Raw genomic sequence first — 24,369 nt, forward strand, 5'->3', positions numbered from 1 at the left:
GGAAAAAGGACCAGCTTGGGAGTCAGAGGTTCTGGGTTTGAATTCTGCTTCTGACACCTATTCCCTTTGTGCCCTTGGCCAAGCACTAATTTCCCCAGGCCTTAGTTGCTTCATCTGTGAGAATGAGTGTTGCCTTGTTACCTTGGAGTTGATAGCCTCCCAGATCCTTTTAATTTTATGACCTTAAGATTATGATGTGGTGGAAAGAGAAAATACATGCTCTGAGGTTAATTTGGGGGATCTTGAACTTCCATCTTTTCACCACCCCTGGGATGCTGGGAAGGAAGTTCCATTGGATATCTTCAGCTTCCTTTGTGGCCTTTTAGTCATTTTTCATTTCAACCCCTCTTATCACCACTTCCCTTTTTTTTTCTTCTTCTTAACAGCACTCATGAGGAGGTATGGAAAGAGCCAGGTATTTTTTTTAAAGACCATTAAAAAAATTGGCTTGGGAATTCAATGTTCGGGGTCATTGATCATATTCTCCTGACTGCTCTTTGAGAAAGGTCTTTGTGCAACTTCCTCCATTCTAAACACGAGCTCCTGCTGTGATAGGAAGCTTCAGTCTCCACTCAGAGCTCACCCTGCCTTAGCCCTAAGGATCAAAGGCAGAATAGACCCACCATTGTATTTGGGAGTATTTTCATCTTGACCACAATTCCACCGCTTAAACCACTGGAAACAAGTATCGCGCATTAGGAGGCATTAAGAAAATGGACAGATCAGGTGAAGCCACATGATTCTAGAAAGGAACAAAGCCTTCTCGGAACATGCATTATGACAGGCGACTTCCTCAGTTTACAAGGAGAGGCAGTCGAGTTTACCGCTATCATCTCATGAATACCAGGTCAGATCTTGGCCTGGTTTCACTCTGCAGAACTTGTCACAAGTTTGGTGGTGGATTTGGGCTAAACAATGAGTTACAATTTAATTCGATGCCTCATGTTAATAAGATCAACATTTCCAAAACCCTATAAAGTTAGCGAATTATCCGTGACTTGGACCCTGGGCATTCTGACTTGGAGATTGGCCTTCTATCTGCTTGCCTTTCTTTCTACATGTGAATGGAAAAAAGCACCCAAGAAAATCAGTTTCTATACTTTCATCATGGATAACTTGACCAAGGCTCCCTTGACCATAAATCTTCCTATGCCTCTGTTAAATAAAAATGAAACAAAAACCCATCCTGCATAAAGGGGCAGATTTGGGGGAGAATATTTACCAGCATGTGTAGTAGGCTTCTGTCCCACTGGCAGCGGTTTTTTAGGCTGCTATGAAATAGGCTTTTTACAACCCCACAGTAGGAAAACAGTGAAGAGTTGAGTGGAACCAATTATCTGGTAATTCAATCCTAAACCTGAATTGCAAACTCAGCTAATTTAGTTTGGGGGAGGGGATGAGTATGTTGGGGAAGGAAGCTGTCTAATTGCCTCAATTCTCTGCCCCATTTGGCCATGGACACTGCTATGGATTATTCTATACTTATGTTATGCATGTAGATATGTACACACACATATATTCATGTGCGTGTAACTGATTTGCAAGAATCTCAGGAGGAAGGAAACAAACATTTATTAAGTGCTTACTCTGTGCCAGGCACTCTGCAAAGCTCTTTACAAATATCATCTATTGCATTTGACCTACACAACAACCCTAGGAGGTGGGTGCTATTATCATTCCCACTTTCCAGTTGAAGAGACAGATTAACAGAGATGAACCAGCATCACCCAGCTAGTAAAATGTCAGGTTTTCCTGACTCTAAGACTACCATGCCATCCACATTGCACTACCTAGCTGCCTCTACAAGGATCATAGACATATTTGTAAGGCAACGCCCTTAAGACTCTCCACCCTCTTCCTTACATACTTAATTCAAGTAGATTTACTGTGCGCAATTGCTACACTTTAACTGTTGCTTTACTATCTTTGTTGTTGTTGTGTGAATTCTCTCTTTGCTGAGACTTTCCACCTCTTTTTGTATCCTTCGGCTTTCAAACAGCCTCTGACCCACCCCCCAATCCATGCCAAAAGAAAAACAGAAGGAAATTTCAAAGAAAGAGATCTCATTTTTCTTCCTTTCTGATGGCTTGGCCTCATATTTTCTTCTAACTTGAGTAACAATAACATGGGCCTATTGTGATGAGTGTTCCACCCCCCATGATTCTTGTTTCTCCTTTCCACACTCTGCCCTATTTCATGAAGTTCCCAGTGTATTTTTTGTGTTAATGATTATCTAATTCCTTTCCCATGTGTGAAACTCATAAAGTTAATGCTAGACTATGAGGCATAACACCTGCCTCATGGAATTCCCCAGAGTTAAGCTTTCTTACCTCATATAAATGAACTTGCTCCTTTGTCACAGCAAAGATCAATAAAACATTATTTTGCACCAATTTTTCTATAAGTTGTCCAATTGTTGGATATTCCTGGAAAGAATACAAAGATTTAAAATGAAGTCATGTGAAAATGAAGTATGGAATATGAACAAGAAGACAAATTTGGAAAGTTTTGGTTAGAATCATTTAGAATTAAGGATTTTCATAATCAATCAATCAACCAATAAACATTTATTAAGCATGTACTACAAGCCAGGTACTGTACTAATTATTATGCCTCTCATTATAAATATATAAATGTACTATTACAGGGTAGGTATTTGCTTTATTTTGCTAAGAACTCTTTGTGATGAATATTTGACTATTAAAAGGTTTTGATTTCTTAAAAAATTTTTCAATAGCCAGTATTTTTTGTTTTCTTCTTCAGTGGGTCACTTGACATTTAATTAGAAAATTGGAAAAGATTTGTGGTTGAAGTGATCCTTGAGTGGTATTTTCAAAGTAGGAAAACATTACTCCCCTTATTAAGAGCCATTTGGCAGTCAAGGAAGAATGCTGTAAGGGGGAGGGACGGGTAGGTATGGGGAGCGGCACTCACAGCTGCAGGGATCTCACTGCTACAGGCCTGAGACTCCTACCACCAGTCTGCGGGATGGAATGGGGAGGATCCAGTCAGAGACAGCTGGAAAACGAAATGAAATATTGCTTTCTTTGCCCCACCTTATGTGACAGGATCCCTGTACTGTTTCATGGATTGAGAAAACTGGCCCTTCCTAATGTCAGAATTTTACTTTTATATGATTCTGCTGTCCTTTACAGGGTCACTGAAACACATTCCAATTCCGTGTTGTGCTGGCTAGCACATTTCCAGGAGACGAGGCATATTTTTCTCTTAAAAATATTCTTAATAAGAAAATCTATTGAGAACATTTGGAACTCAAAATCTTATAGAAGTCAATATTGAAAACTAAAAAGAAATGAAATATAAAAGTAAAAAGAAAAGCTATTGATTTCATTAGCAATTCTATAAATTATCCTTTTCAGGCCAGGACTATTTGTTCTCCAAGGTTGGGGGAATGAAGGCATTTTTCTGGGAACCCTGTTATGATGCTGTATAAAACTGAATATAAAAAGGAGAGGCTAATGGGGATGAAGGATTCAAATGGATAGATAGTGCCTATGAAGGTAAATGAGAATGGCTCATGTCATTCCAGGATAGAAAACCAAAGTAAATAAGCCCCATGCGCACTGACAAGAATCTGGTATGATCACGTGTTTCTGAGTTTTCCTGGGTATTTCAGGCTAAAGGTCCTATTTTAGAGATGGATGAATTTCAAATGCAAACATAATAAGTTTTGTTTTGCCTTTCTTTGAGATGCACAGGTATATAGAATATATAGAAATCTGGCAACATTGGATGTATTTCCATTTAATTAGTTCACTAGGAGTAGAAGTGGTGAATGATGTAAAAGCAAATTCATATGGTTTCCCTAAACCTCTCATAACACAAATTTATGCCTTCTTTGTTCACCCAGAATGTATAGTTTCCTTCTACCTTCTGAAGCCTTCAATGTCCTGTTTTACTTCCTTTCCTGCATTTCCATCATAGTCCAATTGACCTGCTGGCTGTTTCTCAGCTAGCCCCTGTAGTGTGGTCCTTTGCCTCTCTGACTTTGCACAAGTGATTCCCTATGTCTGCAATGAGTTTCTCCTTCCCTCCTTGTGGAATCCCTAGCTTTCTCCAAATCCCAGCTCAGGCAACACCTCCTTTAAGGCTTTGTCTGATCTTTTCCCTCTCCCTACCAGTTATTAGCACTCTCTTGAAATTACTTTGTGTTGCTTCCTATATATTTTGTATTTATTTACTGGTATACTTATCCCCACACTAGCATATAAACTTCTTGAGGAAAGGCAACTTCATTTTCTGTTATTGTACTGAGTGCTCAGTACAACGGTGTGTCCGTCATAGATATTTAATAAATATTAGTTGAATTGAATTGTCTAGTCTCTACGAAGGCTTCCCTGACTCCTCTAAGCCTTTTCTCTTTAATAACTTTATCTCTTTCAGTCTCTGTCACAGAATTTAGCACTTAGTTATACACTGTCCTACATGTGTACACCCATACATATTATATATTATGCACTATATATGATAGGTTATATACAATGTCATTTTTCTCTTCCAAACTACATTATAAACATCTTGATGACAGGGCTCATGTCTTATACATTTAGCAGATTTGACAAGTATTGAAGAAATATTTGTTGAATGTTTGAGAATTTTATATAGACCAGCACTGCTTATTTTTTTGTATCACAGACACCTTTGGCAGTCTGGTGAAGTTTGTTGACTGCACAGAATATTTTTAAATGCATAGAAGAAAATACATTTGATTGCAAAGGAAACCAATTATAATGAAATAATTATCTGAATATATTTATATTTTTAATATTTTACAAATTAATTAATTAAAATTAAATATGTTAATATTTTTAAAATTAAAGTTAAATATTTAATATTTAAAAAAATAAGTACAAGGACTCCAGGTAAAGAACCCCTAGTCTAGATAGTGGCTGTGAACCTCTAACCAAACTTATCCCTAAACAAATTACTTCATTCTCATAATTCAAAAAAAATTTATTTGGTGCCACTGTACTGAGTGCTGGAAATGTAAAGATATTGACAATACATGTCTTCAAAGACTTCACAAATGAATACTTGCTTATCTAACATTGCCTTCCCAATTGCCTACTCTCTGCCCCCCCCCATCCTTAACAAATGAACAAAAAGTTCACTTGACTCTACCATTCCTTGAAGCTGTATATCTTTATTCCTTTCACAACCAGACCACCACCGCACACACACACACACACACACACACACACACACACACACACACCCCTGTCTTCTCTTGGTCCCTCTACTTCCTCTTCCAGTTCTCAGCCCTTTCAATTTATCTTCTTATTGCTTAATTGAAATGACTTTCTCCAAAGTTACCAATGATCTCTTATTTGCCAAACCTAATGGCATTTTTTTAAAAAATCAATCTTCACCCTTCTTGATCCTGCAGTACTTGACACTGTTGAACATTCACCACTTTCTTAACTCCTTGTTGGCTTACTCCAAGGCTTTGTCCTGGCCCCTGCTTCTCTTGTCTTCCTATACACTCTTTCTTCAGGACTTCATTCCATAGATTTAATTTTCATATTTATGAAGATAACAAATCAATATATATCTAGCCTGAGTTTCTCTCTTGAACTTTGGTCCTTTCTCACTAACTGCAATTTAGATATTTGGCAATGGATGTCCAGTAGGCCTCTCAAACTCAACTTGTCCAAAAAAGAATTAATTCTCTTTCTACCTAAACCTACCAGTCTTCCAGACTTCTCCTTTTCTCTTGTTGGTACCATCATAATTCCAATCACCCAGGTTCATAATGTTGGAGTCATTCTTGACTTAACTTTCTTTCACCTTATATAGCAAAGCAATTTTCAAATCTTGTCAATTTTGTCTCATCGACATCTCTCATCTACATCCCCTTCTTTCTATGCTCAAATGGCAACATCCCTGGCCTTCATCACCTCTCTCCTAAACTTTTCCATTTGCTTCCTAATTGATCTCCCTTCTGCTAATCTCTTCCTTCTCCAACTAAACACCACACAGCTCTTAAAGTGATTTTCCTAAAGCACAGAGATGAAATCACTCCTCTACTCAATAAACCCTAGTGGTTCCCAATTACCTTTAGGTTCCAATATAAACTCTTCTGTTTGGCATTTAAAGATCTTTACAAGCTGATTACAACCTATCTCTTTACCTTTCTTGTTATATATTACTCCCTTTCACAGGATCCACATTCTAGCAAACTGGCTTTCTTATTATTCCTTGCACATGATACCCCACCTTCCATTTCTGGTCAAAGCAGAGACTGCCTTCCTCCAATGCACTCCCTTCTCATTTCCACCTCTTAGAACCTCTAGTTTCCTTTAAAGCTCAGATCAAAAGACACCTCATGAGTTTTTTCCTTATCCCCTTAGTTTTTAGAGCCTTCCCCCATCCCTACCAGTTACCTGGCATTTATTCTGTATATACTTATATATGTACATGTTATTTCCTCCAATAAACTGTAAGCTCCTTGAAGACAGGGACTGTTTTATTTGGCTCTCCCCAGTACCTGATATATAGTAGATGCTTAGGAAATTCTTACTGATATTGGGGACAAGGATATCTACCTATCTATTTATCTATCTGTCTATCTATCTATCTATCTATCTATCTATCTATCTATCTATCTATCTATCCAAGTTACTACAATGAAAGGTACTTTAGAGGTTCAACCCCTTCATTTTAAAAATAAGGAACTGAGAACTAAAGAGGACTTATTCAAGGTCAGACGGATGGCTATTCATCTGAAGGAGGATTTGACCCCAGGGCAAGTCTAGGCTACAGGTCCAGCATTTTATCCACTATGCCATGTTGCTTCTCAGTAAGATATATGCAAAAGAGAGGTTCAAATAAATTTTGATGAGAAATTTGAGGAAGAGATTACATAAGGGAGGGCAAGTATAGGGATGGGGGAGAAAGATTTAATGGAGAGGTAGTAGCAATCTGATTTAGCAACTAAATACTCTGGAGTTTGAGATATAACAGTAATGCGCAAATGTAGGTCTTGGAACTGAGAGGTGTGGCAAACTCTTGAGATAAAGGAGGGTTGGGGAAATTATGTAGCAAAGCAGAGGAAAATGGCCATTTTCATGTTGAAAACTTGGCATGAAGAGGTGTTTTTCATAAGTACATAATTTTTCATATTTTTGAAGAGAAAATGTCACTAGCATTGACATTTGTATGACATGAAAAGCCCTAGTTCTGCAGAACCCAGTTTGGTAAACACTGAATTAGAGGAAAATTAAATACAGAAGGGAAAAGTAGAACAGAACACATTCGAGAGAGATGTGAAAGTAGCCAAATGCCTTTTGTTCTCCTTATTCTATTTCTCGGTTTGAGAGAATGGAATAAATATTAGTTTGACCTTTGTTTGATTGATGATGCAGGAATTATGTTAGTCTGTGGTGATTTATTCAACATCTATTCCACAAAAATTTACTGAGTATTTATTATAAGAGAAGTGCTATGATTAGCCGGTGGGTGCTATCTCCTTCTGTTCTTATTATTTTTGAAGTATTTGCTACAGTACATATGGGCACTGAGACAAAACATCTAAGCAAAAACAAGGCAATAAATCATCCCTCAGATTTCTCATTCAGTAGAATATAAGTCCTTGATAGCTGGGGCCATTTTGTTTTTGTCATTATGGCTCCAGGGCCCAGCAAACAGTTACATACTGTGTGCTCGTGGTACACAGTAGGTACTTAATATTTACTTGTTCAGTTGAATTCATTGTAATTTGATTATGTAAATTATAAAATTTAGTGTTGGAGTGATATTGGGAGACGGGAGGCAGAATGATAGAAAATACTTAGAAATTTGGAGTATTGTTGGTCACAATGAGGAGAAAATATCCATCCTGACAAATTTTAATTTGCCCTGTTAATATCACAGTTAAATACACTATACTCCAGTACTTCAGTGAATTCATGATCTCACTGGTGTGAGTATTTGCTCAGTCGCTACACACCACAATCTATTGCTTATATGCACAGTGCTGGCTAATAAGAATAACTGGAGCTGGGATATAGGAGGCCTGGGTTCTATTCCCAGCCAAACAATTAACTAGCTTTGTAACTGTAGGCATGTTACTTAATTGCCCTGTGTTCTCATCCGACAAATGGGAACATGATACATAAACAATATTTTACATGACCTCCATGGTATAGGAAAATGTCTTGTTTAAAAAAATATGGCTTATTGAACACCATTTACAATTAACACAAGGGTTTAAGAATGCCTGTACCACTCAATTCATGGAAGCTCAGGACCCAGGCCACATGAAGTGGTAGAAAGAATACTAGACTCATAAAGGTTCAAATTCCAGCCATATTACTCATTGTGTATCTTTGAACAATTAGCAATCTCTCTGAGCCTCCATGTCCTCGTTTATAAAATGGAAGTAATAATAATGTAACCTAGTTTATGGAGTTATGTGTAATCGTGTAAAGTGCTTTATAGCATTAAAGTGTATCATAAATGTTTACTATCTTTAATGTACAGATTCAGAGCAAAGAGATGATTCTTTGCTGTCCTGAATTGGTTTCAGACTAGAGACTTTCTGAGAGGCTAGGGCAATTCCAGGGCCACAATGGAGTGGAACTAAAGTGATCTCCAAGGTCTCACCACCAACCTGACCTCCTGGATCTAGATTTGAGGTGAGCAAGGAAAAGGAGGTGAGGTTCAAAGCCCCAAATGCAGACTTCCATGATATTTTGGTAACTTGTTTTGCATTCTGTAATTGCAATGTCCTCCAATGATGCCCTACCTCTGAAATCTCATCATAGCATGCAAGTGACCCTGGATTCTCAAAGGCTATGTCAGCAGACTACATGAAAGCTTCCCAAGTAGCACTTAACTGATTTTTACATCTGAAAACCAGCTTAGGTAAGTTCAGAGAGGGTCATTGCCAATATGAAGGCTTTCCAAGAAGCACTTAAAACTGATTCTTATATCTGAAAAGCAACCTAAGGTAGGTTTAGACAGGGTCATTTCCAACTAGCCACCTTATAGGTCCAAAGTGTCTCTTGCAGACCATCTACCAAAGTGTAGAGGGGTTGTGATCTGTGCTAGAAAACAGCGCCCCAATATCTCAGTAGGGTGTAAAGTTTTTGAGGGTGGACACTGACTTATTTTTACTTTTTTCCCCCTGTGACTACTTTGCTTTGATCAGAGTAGATACTTAATAAATGTTTGCTAAATTGAACTAAACTGATGAAATCATAAATTATTGAAGATAGGTTTAACTGTCATTTTTCATACTTAATCTGCTCTAGAGTATTTAAGACTTAAATTAATATGGAACACATAGTATGTTACCAGGACAGTTGACATGGAGTACTCGTTCTTGCTGTCCAAGTGGCAAACTCCATCATTGGGGATAACGATTCCGGCCAATTTACTGTCCATTCCAAAATGAGAATCCGCATCACTCACAAACACAAGAAGATGGAGGGAATCATTTCTCCACCCAATTTGTTCCTATAATTAGATTGAGAAGTTCAGGGTGTGTTTGATTCAGATAGACATCTGTTGAATGTTGATCCGCTATACTTAGAACTGTTGAGAACTGACCACACTTTACATCTGCTTCATTTTTCCATTCAGTTATCTCCTACGTATAAAGCCACATAAAAAACACAGAATATAGTGAAATGCTTCCCTGATCATTTTCTCAGGATTCTCTTTTAAGAGAAGATGTGGTTTCCGTTGCTCTGGTTATTTATGCAGCAGATTATTTTTTTATTTTTTATTTTTGCTGCAGATTATTTTAAAAATATTTATATTCTGCTTTCCTTTTCTCCAGCTACCCCCACCCCCACTACCATACCAAAATATTAAGGTCTTGCAGCATGAAATAGTATGTTAAATAGACTGCAGAAAACTTCTTTACCACCTATTTGCATTTTAAAGAAATTGCCATCACCTTCTTTGTGCTTTATACATTTAGCCCATTTAATTTCCTATTTTGATGAAAAATCAATATAATTAGCTTTTGGAAAGCAGTCTAAAGTGTGAGCTCCATTTTTGGGAGGGAGTCATAGCAGCATTATCCAGCATGGCATCCTACCTTACAGACAGCAGCTTGCATAATTGCATCAAATCCCCCCTCTGGAGTGTCAATATTTGCTGAAATTTTCTGATTCTTCACAATTTCATTGAACCTTTCTGCATCACTTGTCAGTGGTAGAATATGTTTAAATCCAAAGGTAGGTAAACAAAAATGGGGAACACTACTGCAAAAGAATATGCAAAAACATCTATAATAAAATCTATCAAATATACTTTATTTATAAGGAATAGCTCCATCAGAAATTCCTTAAAAATGTCTGATTTTCAGAATTATCCGGTTTTGTGATTCAGCCTTGAATCTCACCATTGGTTCTAAGTCACTGCTTTCATGCTTGAAGGATCTTTGATATCATTAACATAGATTATTTCTTGACACAATGTAGATTTCAACCCTTTCCCACTTTCTCATCTTATGCCATATTGTCCACACATTCTCATTTGAATCCTCCACATTATATCAGTTTATAAAAAGTCAACAATGAAATTGTTAGAGTGACAGTTGTTTCTTGTAACTCCTAACCTCATCAATAGCTTTCATTGGGTCCTTACTGCACTAGATGTTGCTAGGATAGAAAGCAGGAGACTTTCCAGCTCCAGCATATGAAATCTTACAATTTACAAAGGGAAGAAGGACAAACACAAATCAAATTATACCATATTGTCCCCGAATGAGATGTAAAACTCTACCTAACTCATCATAGTGCTACAGAGATAGAGAAGAACTAAGTAAAGAACTGGAATCATTGGAGCTAGCAACAGTTAACCTGGGAAGTTTTCATGGAAGAGGTATATTTTGTGTAGCATCTGGTCTGGCTACAAGAAGAGGATGGCATTCTGGAAAAGGAATAGTATGTGCAGTGTTTTGGAAGTGGAGAGGGGCAGTTTTATTAGAGAAGGGAATGACTAGTAGAGTTACTGAGCTAAAATCAAAGGATAACCATTGGGCACCGAGTAGGGAGTACAAACAGTGAGGTGTAGTAGAGAGGAACCAGGGTTTGATTTGTGGCTGGCAGACTCACTAGCCATGTGACACTGGTCAAGCCATTTTAGTTTCTTTGTACCTCTCCGTTCTCACTATAAAATGAAGATAATAATACAATGTAAACCTTAAAGGCCTATTGAAATGAGAGCTGTTTTGCTTCTGAGGACAATTAGGTAATGGAAAAAGGAACAAGGAATCTTAGGTAATGGAAAGTGGAACAGTATGAACAGAGTAAACTTGGTTTAACAAGGAACACAAAGTTCCTGAGAAGAGAAGGAAAGCGAGTTAAATGAGCAAGCCAATTGTTGAGACAGATGACAGCTGACTAGAGGGGAATTCAAGAGGGCAAAGGCTGGAGGCAATGAAGTCAGCAAGGAGTCCATTGTAATATTTAGGGTGAAAGGTATTTAGGGCTTGGATGTAAGGGCAGATCAGAATAGGAGCAGGGTGTGGGCTAGTGTGGGGGTGATTGCCTTAAGTATGTCTTCCCCTTGCATCAATCTCGGCATTTCAATCATTCATTCATTCATTCATTTATTCATTCATTCAACAAGCATTTATTAAGCATCTAGAAAATGCCAGGCTCTATGCTGGTTCCTGGAGAGATAAAGAAAAAGATGAAACAGTCTGTGCCCTCAAGGAGTTTCTATTCTATGGGAGAAGGGGAGAGCATGAATGTATATAAGAAAAACACATACAAAGTAATTATTGAGGGGACTGTTGTTTAGTCATTTTCAGTCACGTCCAACTCTTTGTGAGCCCATTTGGGGTTTTCTTGGCAAAAATACTGGAGTGGTTTGCCATTTCCTTCTTCAGCTCATTTCACAGATGAGGAAACTGAGGCAAAGAGGGTTAAATGAGTGATTTGCCCAGGGTCACACAACTGGAAAGTGTCTGAGAGCCAAATTTGAACTTAGGTCTTCATGACTTCAAGTCCAATACTCTCTACTAAGCCACCTACCTGTTACGTAGGGCCTTTGGTAAATCCTCAATGGAGGATTCATGAAATGTCTTAGAAGCTTTCCTGAATATCATTCTAGAGGATTCCAAAGTAGCATTTGGATTAAGGATCTATTGTTCATCATTCTTTTTGTTTGACTGGCTCACCTTCTCTTCAAGTTATACATGTCCTTAATCCTTTCTTCTACATGATTTTTCAAAGTCATCTTTGATAATATGCTGTAGCCTTTTTTATTCCTTTCGTGAATCTCATTAACCTTTTGCTATCTGCAACTAGATTTCTTCCAACTAGATTTCTCCTGCAATGGTAGGTGCTTCATGGTTAAATAGTATTGCTGGGAGAATACTAAGGATAAAGAATTCAGTTTTTGTAGCAGTGACATTATCCCAGATAGAATCCAGTCTATTCTCTTCTAACACAATTCTGATCCCAACTCATTGTCCGTCTGCAACATTTGCCTGAGATATACAAATACATTGGGCTGTAGATCCAAATTACATGCCTGAGTCTAAGAAACATATATTTCATCCACTTTATTTTTTCAGTGTACATTGTTAAGTTTGTCTCTTTTGAACACTTGTGATTTCATTAGTAATCTTTATTTGGTACTGTCAGCACAATGCCAACTGTGAATAAGAACATCTCAGGAACACTGCCAATCATTCTTTCCTGTGGACTCTCTTTAGGTCATTCGTCATAACAATGGAAAACACCTTAGGTAAGCAAATATACTTCAAGAATTCAGTGGAACCATGACCCTATTGGCATGAGTACTTCCTCTACCAGTGTGGAATACAACTTACCCATGTCTGCTCACCCTATGTGATTCTTATCCAAATCTTCCAGTAAATCCTCCAAAGAGGTTCACAGATTCCAAGAATCTATTTAGTACAAGAGGTATCTAGTATAACCCTAGTGAAACACCCATTCTTTGCCTGAAGAACTCTAGGAGGAAAAACCCACTCTCTGCCAAGGCAAGGTTTTCCTTCTATCAAGCCTAAAGCAACCTCTCTGCAACTTAAACCCACCATTCCTAGTACTGCCAGTTGAGACCAAGCAGAGCACCACTTATATCTTTTCCATATGATAGTCATTCAAGAACTTATGGACTGCTATCATGTCCCTCATTCATCTCTTTTCCAGGTTAATCATTCATAGTTTCTTCAAACTATCCTCAGGATAGATTCTCGGTCAATATTTTTCTGTATCAGGATGGCTAATTAAAACTCAAAAGATAACTATTAAGTTTTGAATAGCTCACCTGTAATTACAGGTGAGCAACTCTGTTCAAGAAACACCCTACAGAATTCTGATAAACATTTTATTCTATAAACACTCTATTTTACCCTGAAATTTAAGAAAATCTTTGTAGAACCACCCCCAATAGAAGACTCCCCTAACCTCAGTTAAACATATATACTCATGCATTTGTAAAATTGTATTAAAATATCTTGCCATATTCCTATCTAAGGTGGAAAGTTTTTCCAATGCCATGCAGGCCTAAATTCCATACTGAGAAACCATTTCTTAAGCTAGGTCAGGAACAATTAAAAGGCTGAAAGTCTGTCTTAAAGCAAAGATGCAGAAACAATGAATTGAGATAGTATCACATCTCTCCAACAATTCAAACACCAAAAAAATTCAAAGTAGAGGTTTAAAACAATGGAAATATGATTTAGGACCTCAGAAAAAAAGAATAAATGATGGAGATACAATCAGACTACCTATGTTCATATGCTTGATGCCATATGTTGAGGGGGGACATTCCCTAGGAAATGTGCCCCCACCTCTCTGCGGAATTGAACTGGCACACTTCAAAAAGCCAAAAGCAGCAATATCTTATTTTACTAGGACTAGCCAGATGTCAAGTGTATATCCTTGCATATATCACTGAATATGTGGAATCAAGGACATATAAATAAGTGTGTATGCTGGTATTTTTCCATGTTAAGAGGACCAAATGTCAAAGGTAGGAGGTAATAATCATCTTGTTACTTTTGGCAGAACTTCTTGTTTGTAGCCATCACCTATGTGTTATGATGACCTATATTCTCACTAACCTAAAAGCACCTTCCTAAAATATATTGCCCCAAATCGAACATAATATCCCATATATGGTCTGACTAGGGCTCTCTCATCATGTCCCCTCTCAAGGGGACCCATGTTACATAGTCACTTCATTTGAATCTCACAGTCCAGTAAAATCCCAAGGAACCTGTTGAGGATACTCTCATCCTATGCTGGTGAAGCTGAGTTTTTGAACCCAAGGGTAGAACTTTACATTTACTCCCATTAAATTGTATCTTCCCATCTCTGAAGCTCTCTTTCTCTTTTATACCATGCTGCCTGGGCTCAAATCCCATTTTTTGACACATACGGGTTGTGTTACAAGTCACAGCTTCTTACGACTTGAGGAAGCACTTTAAGAGTATAACCTGCATTGATTGGTGGAAGGTATTTCCTCATAGGACATCCCTTACATCAGTGGAATCACAAATCTAGTCTAAAACCAAATAACTTTTTTAAAAAAGTTATTGTCCATTTTGTTTGATTCGGGCCATCATTCCAACCTGTCCACATGTTTTTAGATATGGACTCTGTCATCCAGTGTGTCAGCTATCTCTTCCTTACCCCCTCCCGCTCCCCCTTGCCCATCTCCACCTTCATGTTATTTGCAAATTTAACTAACATGCCATTTCTGCCTTTATCTAAATCACTTATAAATCAATCAATCAATAAGTAAACATTTACTAAAGGCCTACACGTCAGGTGGGCCAGCCTGGAGTCAGGAAGACTCACCTTCCTGGGTTCAAATCTAGCCACAGACACTTACTAGCTGTTAGTAAACCCCAAATATGGTCACAAAAAGTTGGAAACAAGTGAAATGACTGAACAACAACAGCTGATGAAATGCTAATAAAGCTTCTCCCAGACCAAGTGATGGAATACTAAGAAAGCTACCCTCAGCCCAAATACTCTAACTTCCTTATGGGCCCCACTAAACAGCAGTCATGTCCTGATTTAACCACACAATCTGGCTTTAACCACACCACAGGCCCCCAGATCCAATTCACATATTTGAATAGGTGTGTTCTTGTACACAACCACAATCATCATCCATTTAGCCCAAGACAGGACCACAATACCTAACTATCCATCTTAACCAGACCAGACAGGACCACAATAGCTAGCCAATCAGAGGGCAGCATGATCAGGATGTTTGATCACAGAACCGTAGAAAGAATCCCTCCCCATTACCTAATCCCTTGACAAACCCCTCCTGCCTTCTTAAAATTCATAATTTCTGTTATGTAATAACAGAATATATATATTATATATAATATATAACAGAATATATATAATAAATATGTTATATATATATAACAATATAACAGAATATATATATATATATATATATATGTATATAAACATATAAAAATCCATCTTACTTTCTCTGAAGTTGCTGGTTCCTCTTGGAACCTAGCGTACTTCTGAGGGGCCTCAATCCTCAATAAATGCCTCAGCTTGGATTAGAGGTGGTCTGATTCTGAATTCTTTGAGACAGTGCTGCCACAACACACCATGAAACCACAACAACAACTAAAAGTTGAATGGGCCTGCCTTCAGAGGTAGAACCACAGATTTTGGGATAGCTAGGTGGTGCAGTGGATAGAGACTGGACCTGGAGACAGAGAGACCTGACTTCAAATCGAGTCTCAGACACTTACTAGCTGTGTGATCCTGATCAAGTCACTTAACCCTGTGTGCCTCAGTTTCCTCATCTGTAAAATGAACTAGAGAAGGAAATGGCAAACCACTCTGGTATCTTTGCCAAGAAAACCCCAAATGGGGTCACAAAGAATCAGACATGTTGAACAACAACACATCAGGGACTCAAAAAATGTTGAATGGCAAAGGACCAAAGACAAGTCCATGGACTCTCTACTAGACCCTGCCACCCAAATTGTCATCAAGCCATTAATGACTTCTTTTTAGGCCCAGTCACTCAAATAGTTCCAAATTCACCTTTTGCTACCTTTTACTGTCATCTAGCTCAGGGCTATTTAAACTTTTAAACAGGGCTTCTTAAAGCCCATGTCTGGTTCTGACCCATGGTATATGAAGCACTATTCTAGCTCATGCCTTGCTCACCAGCTTGGTATAACCTGCCTGTGTTTGTGTAACACCAACAAGGCCTTCTAGACCCAGGGCTGCCTTCCTACCAAGATCAGATGGAAACTTCTCTGCAGAATGCCTATCCTCAAAGGGAAAACCTGATATAAGAACCTGCAGTATAAGCTAAAATTAACAAGTATATGGAAGGACTTCTGAATAATATGCTAAACATGCTAAAAATATAAACAATATGCTAAAAAAACATTTTTAGAGAGATGTCTGGAAGGATCAGGGAAAGCTTCATGGTGGAGACTGCACCCAATAAAGCCTGAAGGGATAGTTGAAGATGGAGGATTATTCCCATAAGGCTTAAAGGGCCCAGTTTTAGAGGAGTTGGTGTCAGAGATTTTATAGGAGCTGTTAGGCTCCTTAGAGAATGCCTTTCTCACCTAGAAGACTAGCTGCCACCAAGGCCAAGTGTTTTGTCTCAGTCAGTATCCTGTTTTAACTTGAGAAATTGTATTCTTTTAATCTATCAGTCAAGTTGTTTTTATTGAATTTTTATGGTTCATGAGTATGCATTATTCATTCAAGATACTTCACTAGCAGATATATTAAAACAATTGAGCTTATTAGCTTAATTGTGTTCTCCAGTAAAGCATCATACCCATTATAATGAATTTCATGACACTACTATTTACCTAGAGTCTCCCAGTTTGAACTCATGCAAATGTATCTCCTTGGGGCAGATGTTACTCAGAGGTAGCTAGTTAGGACTGCCCTTGGTAGTTTGTGGCAGGAAAGGGAAATACATATAAAAACTAAAAGCTATTTAGACTCATGCTATTATCTGTACTGGAAGTTTAATAAATAGTTTTGTTCTAAGTCATTAGAAGTATGGAAGTTCACACACAAAGTTTGCCTTACCTTACAGTGAGTCAGAGTACCGAGAAATTGGTACAATCCTTGAAATTTGTTTTCACCTAATCCTGAGGCTATGCCAGTCATTCACCCAGCAGCCAAGCTGTCTTGTGCAAGACCTCAAAAACTTTACTTGGCCAGGCTCCAGTTGAAAAACAACTTACTGTTTTGAAAATAGTATTTTAAAACTTGTTTTTCTTTTTTACTCCCTGGTGATGCTGTATGTCTGGGAATCACGGAACACCAAAGGGACATGGAGAAATGCATGTTGGATATACATTGGGCTTAGCATGCAATTATAGATGACTTACGGGTAGGAGTAATAAAAAAGATTTTTTTTTGTGGACAAGTATGACTGGAAAAGGAGATGGGAGCAGTTATGTCAGGAGAATGAGAGACAAGAGACGGATACCCTTGAGGTATTAAAAGAATTGGAGGAGGGTCTCCAGCATGTCAGATGAATGATGTCACAGATCTATTAAAGTGTCAAAGTATAAGCTTCTCTTTCATATATGCTGGTAACTTTGATGTATAAAAATGTACATCAAATGCTAATATGAGCTTGGAAAATGGTTTTATAAATACTGAGTGCTTTTGTGCATTTCAAGGAGGTTAACATTTTAAAATGTACAATTTCAATTACATTAAGTAAAAAAGTATGCTTTACATTTCACAAGCAAGTTGATTAGTGTCTCTTGATAGATATGTACATAATCCATGTTTTAGATTGATGATTATATTCTGATATGATGGACTCACAGGAATCACTTTCACACTGAAAGTTGTTGGTTGTTGGGGTGTAAATGAACTATAGAAGATAAGTAAGAGAAATCCATATTTCCCCAAACAAGTCACAGAAAGCTGTGTGTGTGTATGTGTATGTGTGTGTGTGTGTGTGTGTGTGTGTGTGTGTGTGTGCATGAGAGAGAGAGAGAGAGAAAGAGAGAGAGAGAGAGATTCTTTTTGGCAATACTGAGAGAGGCTAAGCAAGATAATATGAGTGGGTGTGGTTCCTTGCTCAAGTAACCTCAGTGAGTGGTGGTCATTGTGGCAAAAGGCATCTCTAGGACACATCACAGTCCAATGAAGCCTGTGTTGAGGGCCCAGTATACCCCGTCTCCAGAAAAACAGAGCCAAGTTTGCCACATTCAAATGTACATAAGAGACCTTTTCAAATTCTTCGGCTTCTGAGCTTCCCAGTTTCATGTGGCTAGCAAAATGTCATCAAAGTGACCTCACATTTGTACCAAGCAAGAGAATGCCAAACAAACCTACCAAATAGTAGACGAGTGCCAAAGACCCAGAAAGTGTCTGGCAGTAGTTACTCAGAAGGGTGATTTTTTTCCACAGAAAATCAGTACATATAATACAAAGATGCGAGAGCTCTCATGCTTACCTGCAAGGGTTGGCTATTTCTTCAGGTGTTGTCTTTATAAAAGGAGAAACTGGTTTTTCTACAAAGGAGCCAAAGCCCAGCTTGAAGTTGCTTGTTAATTTAGACATCTCCTTGGATAGCGTGGAGCCTAACTCCTTTATTGTATTAAGGTCATCTTCCATGGAAGCTGAGAGATCCATGAGGTAATACAAATCTACTGGATAATCCTCAGTCTGGCGAACATGGACTTGTAATGTTTTCTCATTACCTTGTAAAACCACAGCAGGGGAAAAAATGAACACATTAAGCTTTGTATCAGATCAGTCACTGGACCAGTGTGTTAAGTCATTTCAGAAAGATGTTCCTAAAGGAACGGCTGGTAAAAACAGTGACAGTATACATTTCATAAGCTGATATTCCCATGCAAACTCTTACCAGTTATGTATAGAGCTACAAAAGGACATGTAAGGCAGGATATTTTATATCATCTTGGGAAAACCCCCATCCATTTAGATTTAAGATAATCTGATTTCTGTGGTTTCAAAGAGGTAAAGCAAACCAAATGGCAGACTGGAGCTGCATTCAAATACTCAAAGAAATGTGAAACAAACCTGAAAGGCATTTGCATTTTTTCTTTTTCTTTTAAAAATTTAAATATTAAAACTTAAATACAAAATAAGAAAAGAAAAAAATGTCGTGTGCACAGCAGAATGTAAGAGAGAAGTCAATATATAGCAATAAATTTCCATTTCAAGAAAGCCTATGTAATAAATACTACTAGTTGTATTGAGAGCTATCCATCTTTTCTTTGTTTCCTTATAAGTTTTCTTTTGTTCTCTGTTGTGCACCTTTTACTTTGTTCTCCCCCACCCCTTCCTCCCTGCCCCCCAAGACTACAATTATGCATTGGTTTTTTGTTTTTTGTTTATTTTTTACAGGGCAAGGACACAGTTGCTGTTTGGTAAGTTTTTTCAGTTCTCTGCTAGGAACGTTAGTAACCCACATAAGTAAAGACATCATTGTTGGCTAGTTTCATTTATATAAAAAGAAATCACTTGTGATTCATAATTATAATCGGTGGTATACAAGCCTAAGCGCATACAGTCTGCTTTGCATTGGTGACACTGGAAATTTTGTTGTATGAATCAATGGAAAAAAGAAATGAGACTACAACACCATATTAAAAAGGTGCTATAACATACCTGGTCGCAATTTTAGAACTAAGCTTTGGGGTGAAATTTGTATAATATCCGAACTATTTTTCTGACTTCCTATACTCAGCGGCTTGTTTCTAAGTATTTCTATTGTGGAAGTAGGATTTTCAATGGCATGCAGCAAACATCCTTTAGCCAAAAGATTCTCTGCGGTGTCACACCTTTCACCAATTCCAGATGGATGGGTGAAGTCCTAGAAAAGCAAAGCAAAGCCAAGACTGATGAAAATAAGCACAATCTTTATTTATTTGTGGAATAATGGGGCATGATTTGTGCAACATGTGATATTCATCTTTCCCTCTCCATTCAGGGATCAAAATATTCTCACATCTACTACATTTATTGTATGTCCAAAGTTAATCCAAATTAGAAGGCTGATAGAGTTCTTGGTAAAGTAAGAAAGTTTTCCCTTTTATTTCAGCATTGTGGCTTCACATACCAGTTTCTTCTTCTCAAGCAACTCTTCAGTAGTTAGATACTGAATCTGCTGCAGGATTAAACTGTTTATTGACATGTATAAATATATATATATATGTATATATTTCGGGCATAATGAAATCACCCATTTCCTATAAATTGTCTACAGGTAGGAACTATATCTTCTTAGCAAATAATTTCTGATACAGTTATCAATGACTATTTACTGTTGGAGGTATTATGACATTATATTATTATTTTATAGCACCTTTGGCTTCTCTCCTGGACTTTAAACCCTAGCCCTTTAAATGTTGCTTATTTAATGCATTTCAGACCTTTCTCACACATTCAATGTACAAGTGAGTATAAGACAACCATCTTTTGCTGGACAGCAATGGTTTCCTTTCTTGACTATTAGTTGGTACTGAGCTCCCAATATAATTTCTCTCTGGATGGCAGAAGCTGGTGACCTGGGTATAGCAGAATAGAATCCAGTTTATGCCATGCTAGCAAGTGCCAAATGTGGCCACCAGTTACTGGACTTGCAAGCCGTGAAATATCAGTCAAGTGGCGGAAAAGTTAGTGTCCATTCATAGTCTATGAAGAAAACAGCTCATTGGATACATAGACCACATCTGCATTGGAGCTGTGAGGCTGCCATGTGGGCATTTGTAGATTTAAAAACCACTAAATCTTTGGTGCTAAGCATCACCTGTCAGTAAAACTACTGGTTTGTTATAGTAGGATAGCCACTAAGAACAGTATTTTAAAAATAAGTTTTCAAAAATAAGCTTTTTAGTCTCAGGATTTTTTTTATATCATAGTTGCAGGATAAAACCTGCCAAGATCTTCAATCAAATTTCAACCTTAAAATTTTGTGTCTATCTATCTGTGTTAGAATGATATATAGATTAATCCCTTTAATAGTATATACTCCTTTGTGTTTGTTATTAAGTTGTTTCAGTTGTGTCTGACTCTTTGTGACCCCATTTAGGGTTTTCTTGGCAAAGATACTAGAGTGGTTTGCCGTTTCCTCCTCCAGCCAACTTACAGATGAGGAAACTGAGCGAAACAGTGTTAAGTGACTTGCCCAGGTCACACAGGTAGGAAGTGTCTGAGGCAGGATTTGAACTTGGGAAGATGAGTCTTCCTGACTCCAGGCCTGGCACTCTATGCCGTATTCCTTTGTATATGTGTTGCTTACCCTGACAAAGTATAGCCTCCTTGGCAGTAGGTGAGGGCAAGAGACTGTCATTTTTTCTTTATATTTCTAGTGCCTGGCATATAATAAATGTATATACTCATATATATCCATATATGTATATATACATATATTCACATAAATATACATGTACACAAATTTGTATATACACATATATACAGGGATACAGTGCTTTGACTGCTCAAAGTACAAATAAGTAAAAATCTACATCAAATACACTTTTTTCCCCCAAGTTTATGTATCAAAAGTACAATTGGAATATGTGGGGAGGCAGAGTGGGTTGGAACTAGCTCTTTTGGAAATTAACTCCATGATGAACAGCTTCTTAGTTTCAGTGGGGATCATGTTTTTATGGTTAAGTCTGAAAGTACATGGAAATAAAACTCCTGTGGTCCTAAGTCTAGACATACTTGTGGATCAGAGGCATCATATCAGGTATCATCTGTGGTCAGAGCCAGAGAGAGAGAGAGAGAGAGAGAGAGAGAGAGAGAGAGAGAGAGAGAGAGAGAAAGAGAGAGTTACTACCCTGGGAATTCTGTGAGTCCCTGGTCACAGTGTTTCTTGCTTTGTTTGATCTGACAGATGAACTTCTGCCCTATGAGCAAAGATGTGATTAGTGACCTAGGAGCCCCTGAAGGGAAGGATGATCCTCTTTGTTGAGATGAATAGAAAATAATCAGGATCTTTCTGAAATTTTTGCATTGGAGTTCCCAATTTCAATTTCTGTTGCTTTCTATGAGATTACTGCAGGCTAAGAAATGCCGACTCCTTTATGTCATGCTGGATGTTTGAGGTGCTATGACTTCAGTTGTCCAAGGAGGATGCTATGCTGCGCCAAATTGATCTTTATGAATTTGAATTAGAATTGTAATTTGGGTTTTACTTTTTAAAGCTCTGTCCTGATAGAAATTCAAGTGCCTTTCTAGTATGATCCCTTTCCAAAGGATGTAGATCTTTGAACTACAGATTCTGTAAGTGACCACAAAATTACTTTATACAATCCATTATATAGAAATGGAAACATGAACAGCAATCCTTTCTAGTACATCTGGAGGAGTGCTTCATCTCATTAATCATTTACTCATCATAATTTAATAATACAAGAATAATAATATTTAGAGTCACGTACTGGATTTTAGAGGGTAAACATGAAACATTTTTCCCTGAGCCACCCTAGTCTCACCATTCCAACATTAGTGGTCTGACCAAAGGCTATGATTCTTTTGGGGACCCTCATTTTCCCCCTAGGATAATATCTGATTCATTTAACTTATTAGCTGCTGAAAATGCTGATATTTATACAGGGTGTCCCAAAAACTCTGATGTAGGTTTCAACTCTTAAAACTTAAAAGTGCAAAAAGAATTTGAGGATACCCTCTATAATCCATATAGTTCTATAAAGGGCTTAGATTACGCTGTTGGTTTCTCACCAGTTGATAAAATAGGTATTACTATCACTATTTCACAGATAAGCAAACAGAGGGACAGGGAGAATAAATAAGCCCCAAATGTTATACAAATAATGGGTAGTAAGGCTGTTATTTGAAACCAAGCCTCCATTGGTCTTTCTATACCTGAGCTGCCACTGAATGTGGTTTTATTAGAACTACATATTTTCCAAGAAGTCCTGTTCTTCCATTTTGTTGTTGGTGGGTCATTTCAGTCGTGTCTGACTCATCGTGACCCTATTTAGGGTTTCCTTGGCAAAGATACTGGAGTGGTTTGCCATTTTCTTCTCCAACTCATTTTATAGATGAGGAAACTGAGGCAAACAGGGCTAAGTGATTTGCCCAGCGTCACACAGCTAGTTAGTGTCTGAGGCCAGATTTGAACTCAGGATGATGATTCTTCCTGAGTCCAGGCCCAGCACTCTATGCACTATGGTGCCACCTAGCTGCCCTTTTTTCTACACGTGAGCTATAATTGAATGTAGTATTATTAGAACTATCTATTTTCCAAGAAGTCCTATTCTTCAATACCTATCATTTAAGTCCTTTTTTTTTTGAACTTAGATGTTGCAACAAATGTCATGTAAGCACAAGATTGCCTGCACATTCATAGCACTGAAGCCAGTTCTATTGCTGGCTATGCATTTGTATCATCTCGTCTTGGGGGCAGGCTTGGTTCACATGAAGCTGGGTAAAAAGAACTTTAAGGAAAAGCTGAATATTCTAATGCTACAGGTGGTAAGTTGGATTTTCCAGAATAACTTAACATCCCTTCCCTGACAAATTTTTCTCAAAATTAAGTAAATGAACATCCTATTAGCACTGCTAATCATCTGCTATACTTGTCCAGCCACCAGGGCTTTAGGGCAATTCTCAGGGCTGATGGCATGAACACAAGAACTCACACAAACACTTCTCTTGGAAATTCTTTAAGATTATTTGCTTTACCTCTTGAGAACACCAGGAGCAGTGTGGTCCAATAAGCAAGCAGTCTTCACAGGTCTCCGCATTACCCACAGCACAGCTCCCTGTGTTTAAAGCCAGACAGAGGCAGGAGATTAAGGATGCATTCAATTGTTCTCTCTATGAGGCTTGTGGTGATTCAAGCATTGGAGTAGGACAGAGCTGAAGTTTATCTTCATCGTCAGTAAACAAGTTCTTAAAATACTAGTAATTCTTATAGAACTTTAAGTTTCCACATAAATTAGTGTTAATATTTGTGGTAAAATCTTCCTATCTTATATTAATAACAGTATTTTTCTTTTTTAAAATATAAAAAAGTCATATATACTTCTAACTGCAATTTGATTTTATTCATCATTTAACACTTTTCCTTTTCAAAGGAGTTATGGACATGTGTGAAGATAAAAGTATTGGTAAATAGTCTTTATTTTTATGAGTATCCAGCCAAATGAGATTTCTTTCTCTTCTGAGATTTTCCTTGAAAAACAGCATGTCATAGTATAGGGAGGGAGTCCTTGGAAGCAGGAAGACCAGGGTTCAAGTCCCACTAGCTAAATGACCATAGATAAGTTACTTAACCACTTGGTGTTCCAAGCCACTCTCTAACATTATAATTGGCAGATGAGTTGATTTGCAAACAGTAGAGGGAGTTTTCACACTGAGAATTCCTACACTGATG

At 37.8% G+C, this 24,369-nt stretch overlaps 1 protein-coding gene across 1 annotated transcript in view; it reads right to left on the reverse strand.

Annotated features, from left to right (window-relative positions):
• The window catches only part of ITGB6 (integrin subunit beta 6), a 90,960-nt gene that overhangs the window by 66,069 nt on the left and 522 nt on the right, over nt 1-24,369 (reverse strand). The window contains exons 2-7 of the mRNA XM_036745804.1: nt 23,676-23,755; nt 19,629-19,833; nt 18,448-18,694; nt 10,070-10,235; nt 9,319-9,480; nt 2,331-2,426 (exon numbers count right to left, since the gene is read on the reverse strand). Of these exons, the coding sequence (XP_036601699.1) occupies nt 2,331-2,426; nt 9,319-9,480; nt 10,070-10,235; nt 18,448-18,694; nt 19,629-19,833; nt 23,676-23,755 (956 nt within the window). The remainder of the gene's footprint in view (nt 1-2,330; nt 2,427-9,318; nt 9,481-10,069; nt 10,236-18,447; nt 18,695-19,628; nt 19,834-23,675; nt 23,756-24,369) is intronic.

The sequence above is a fragment of the Trichosurus vulpecula genome, chromosome 2, assembly GCF_011100635.1.
Source record: "Trichosurus vulpecula isolate mTriVul1 chromosome 2, mTriVul1.pri, whole genome shotgun sequence".
Taxonomy (NCBI): domain Eukaryota; kingdom Metazoa; phylum Chordata; class Mammalia; order Diprotodontia; family Phalangeridae; genus Trichosurus; species Trichosurus vulpecula.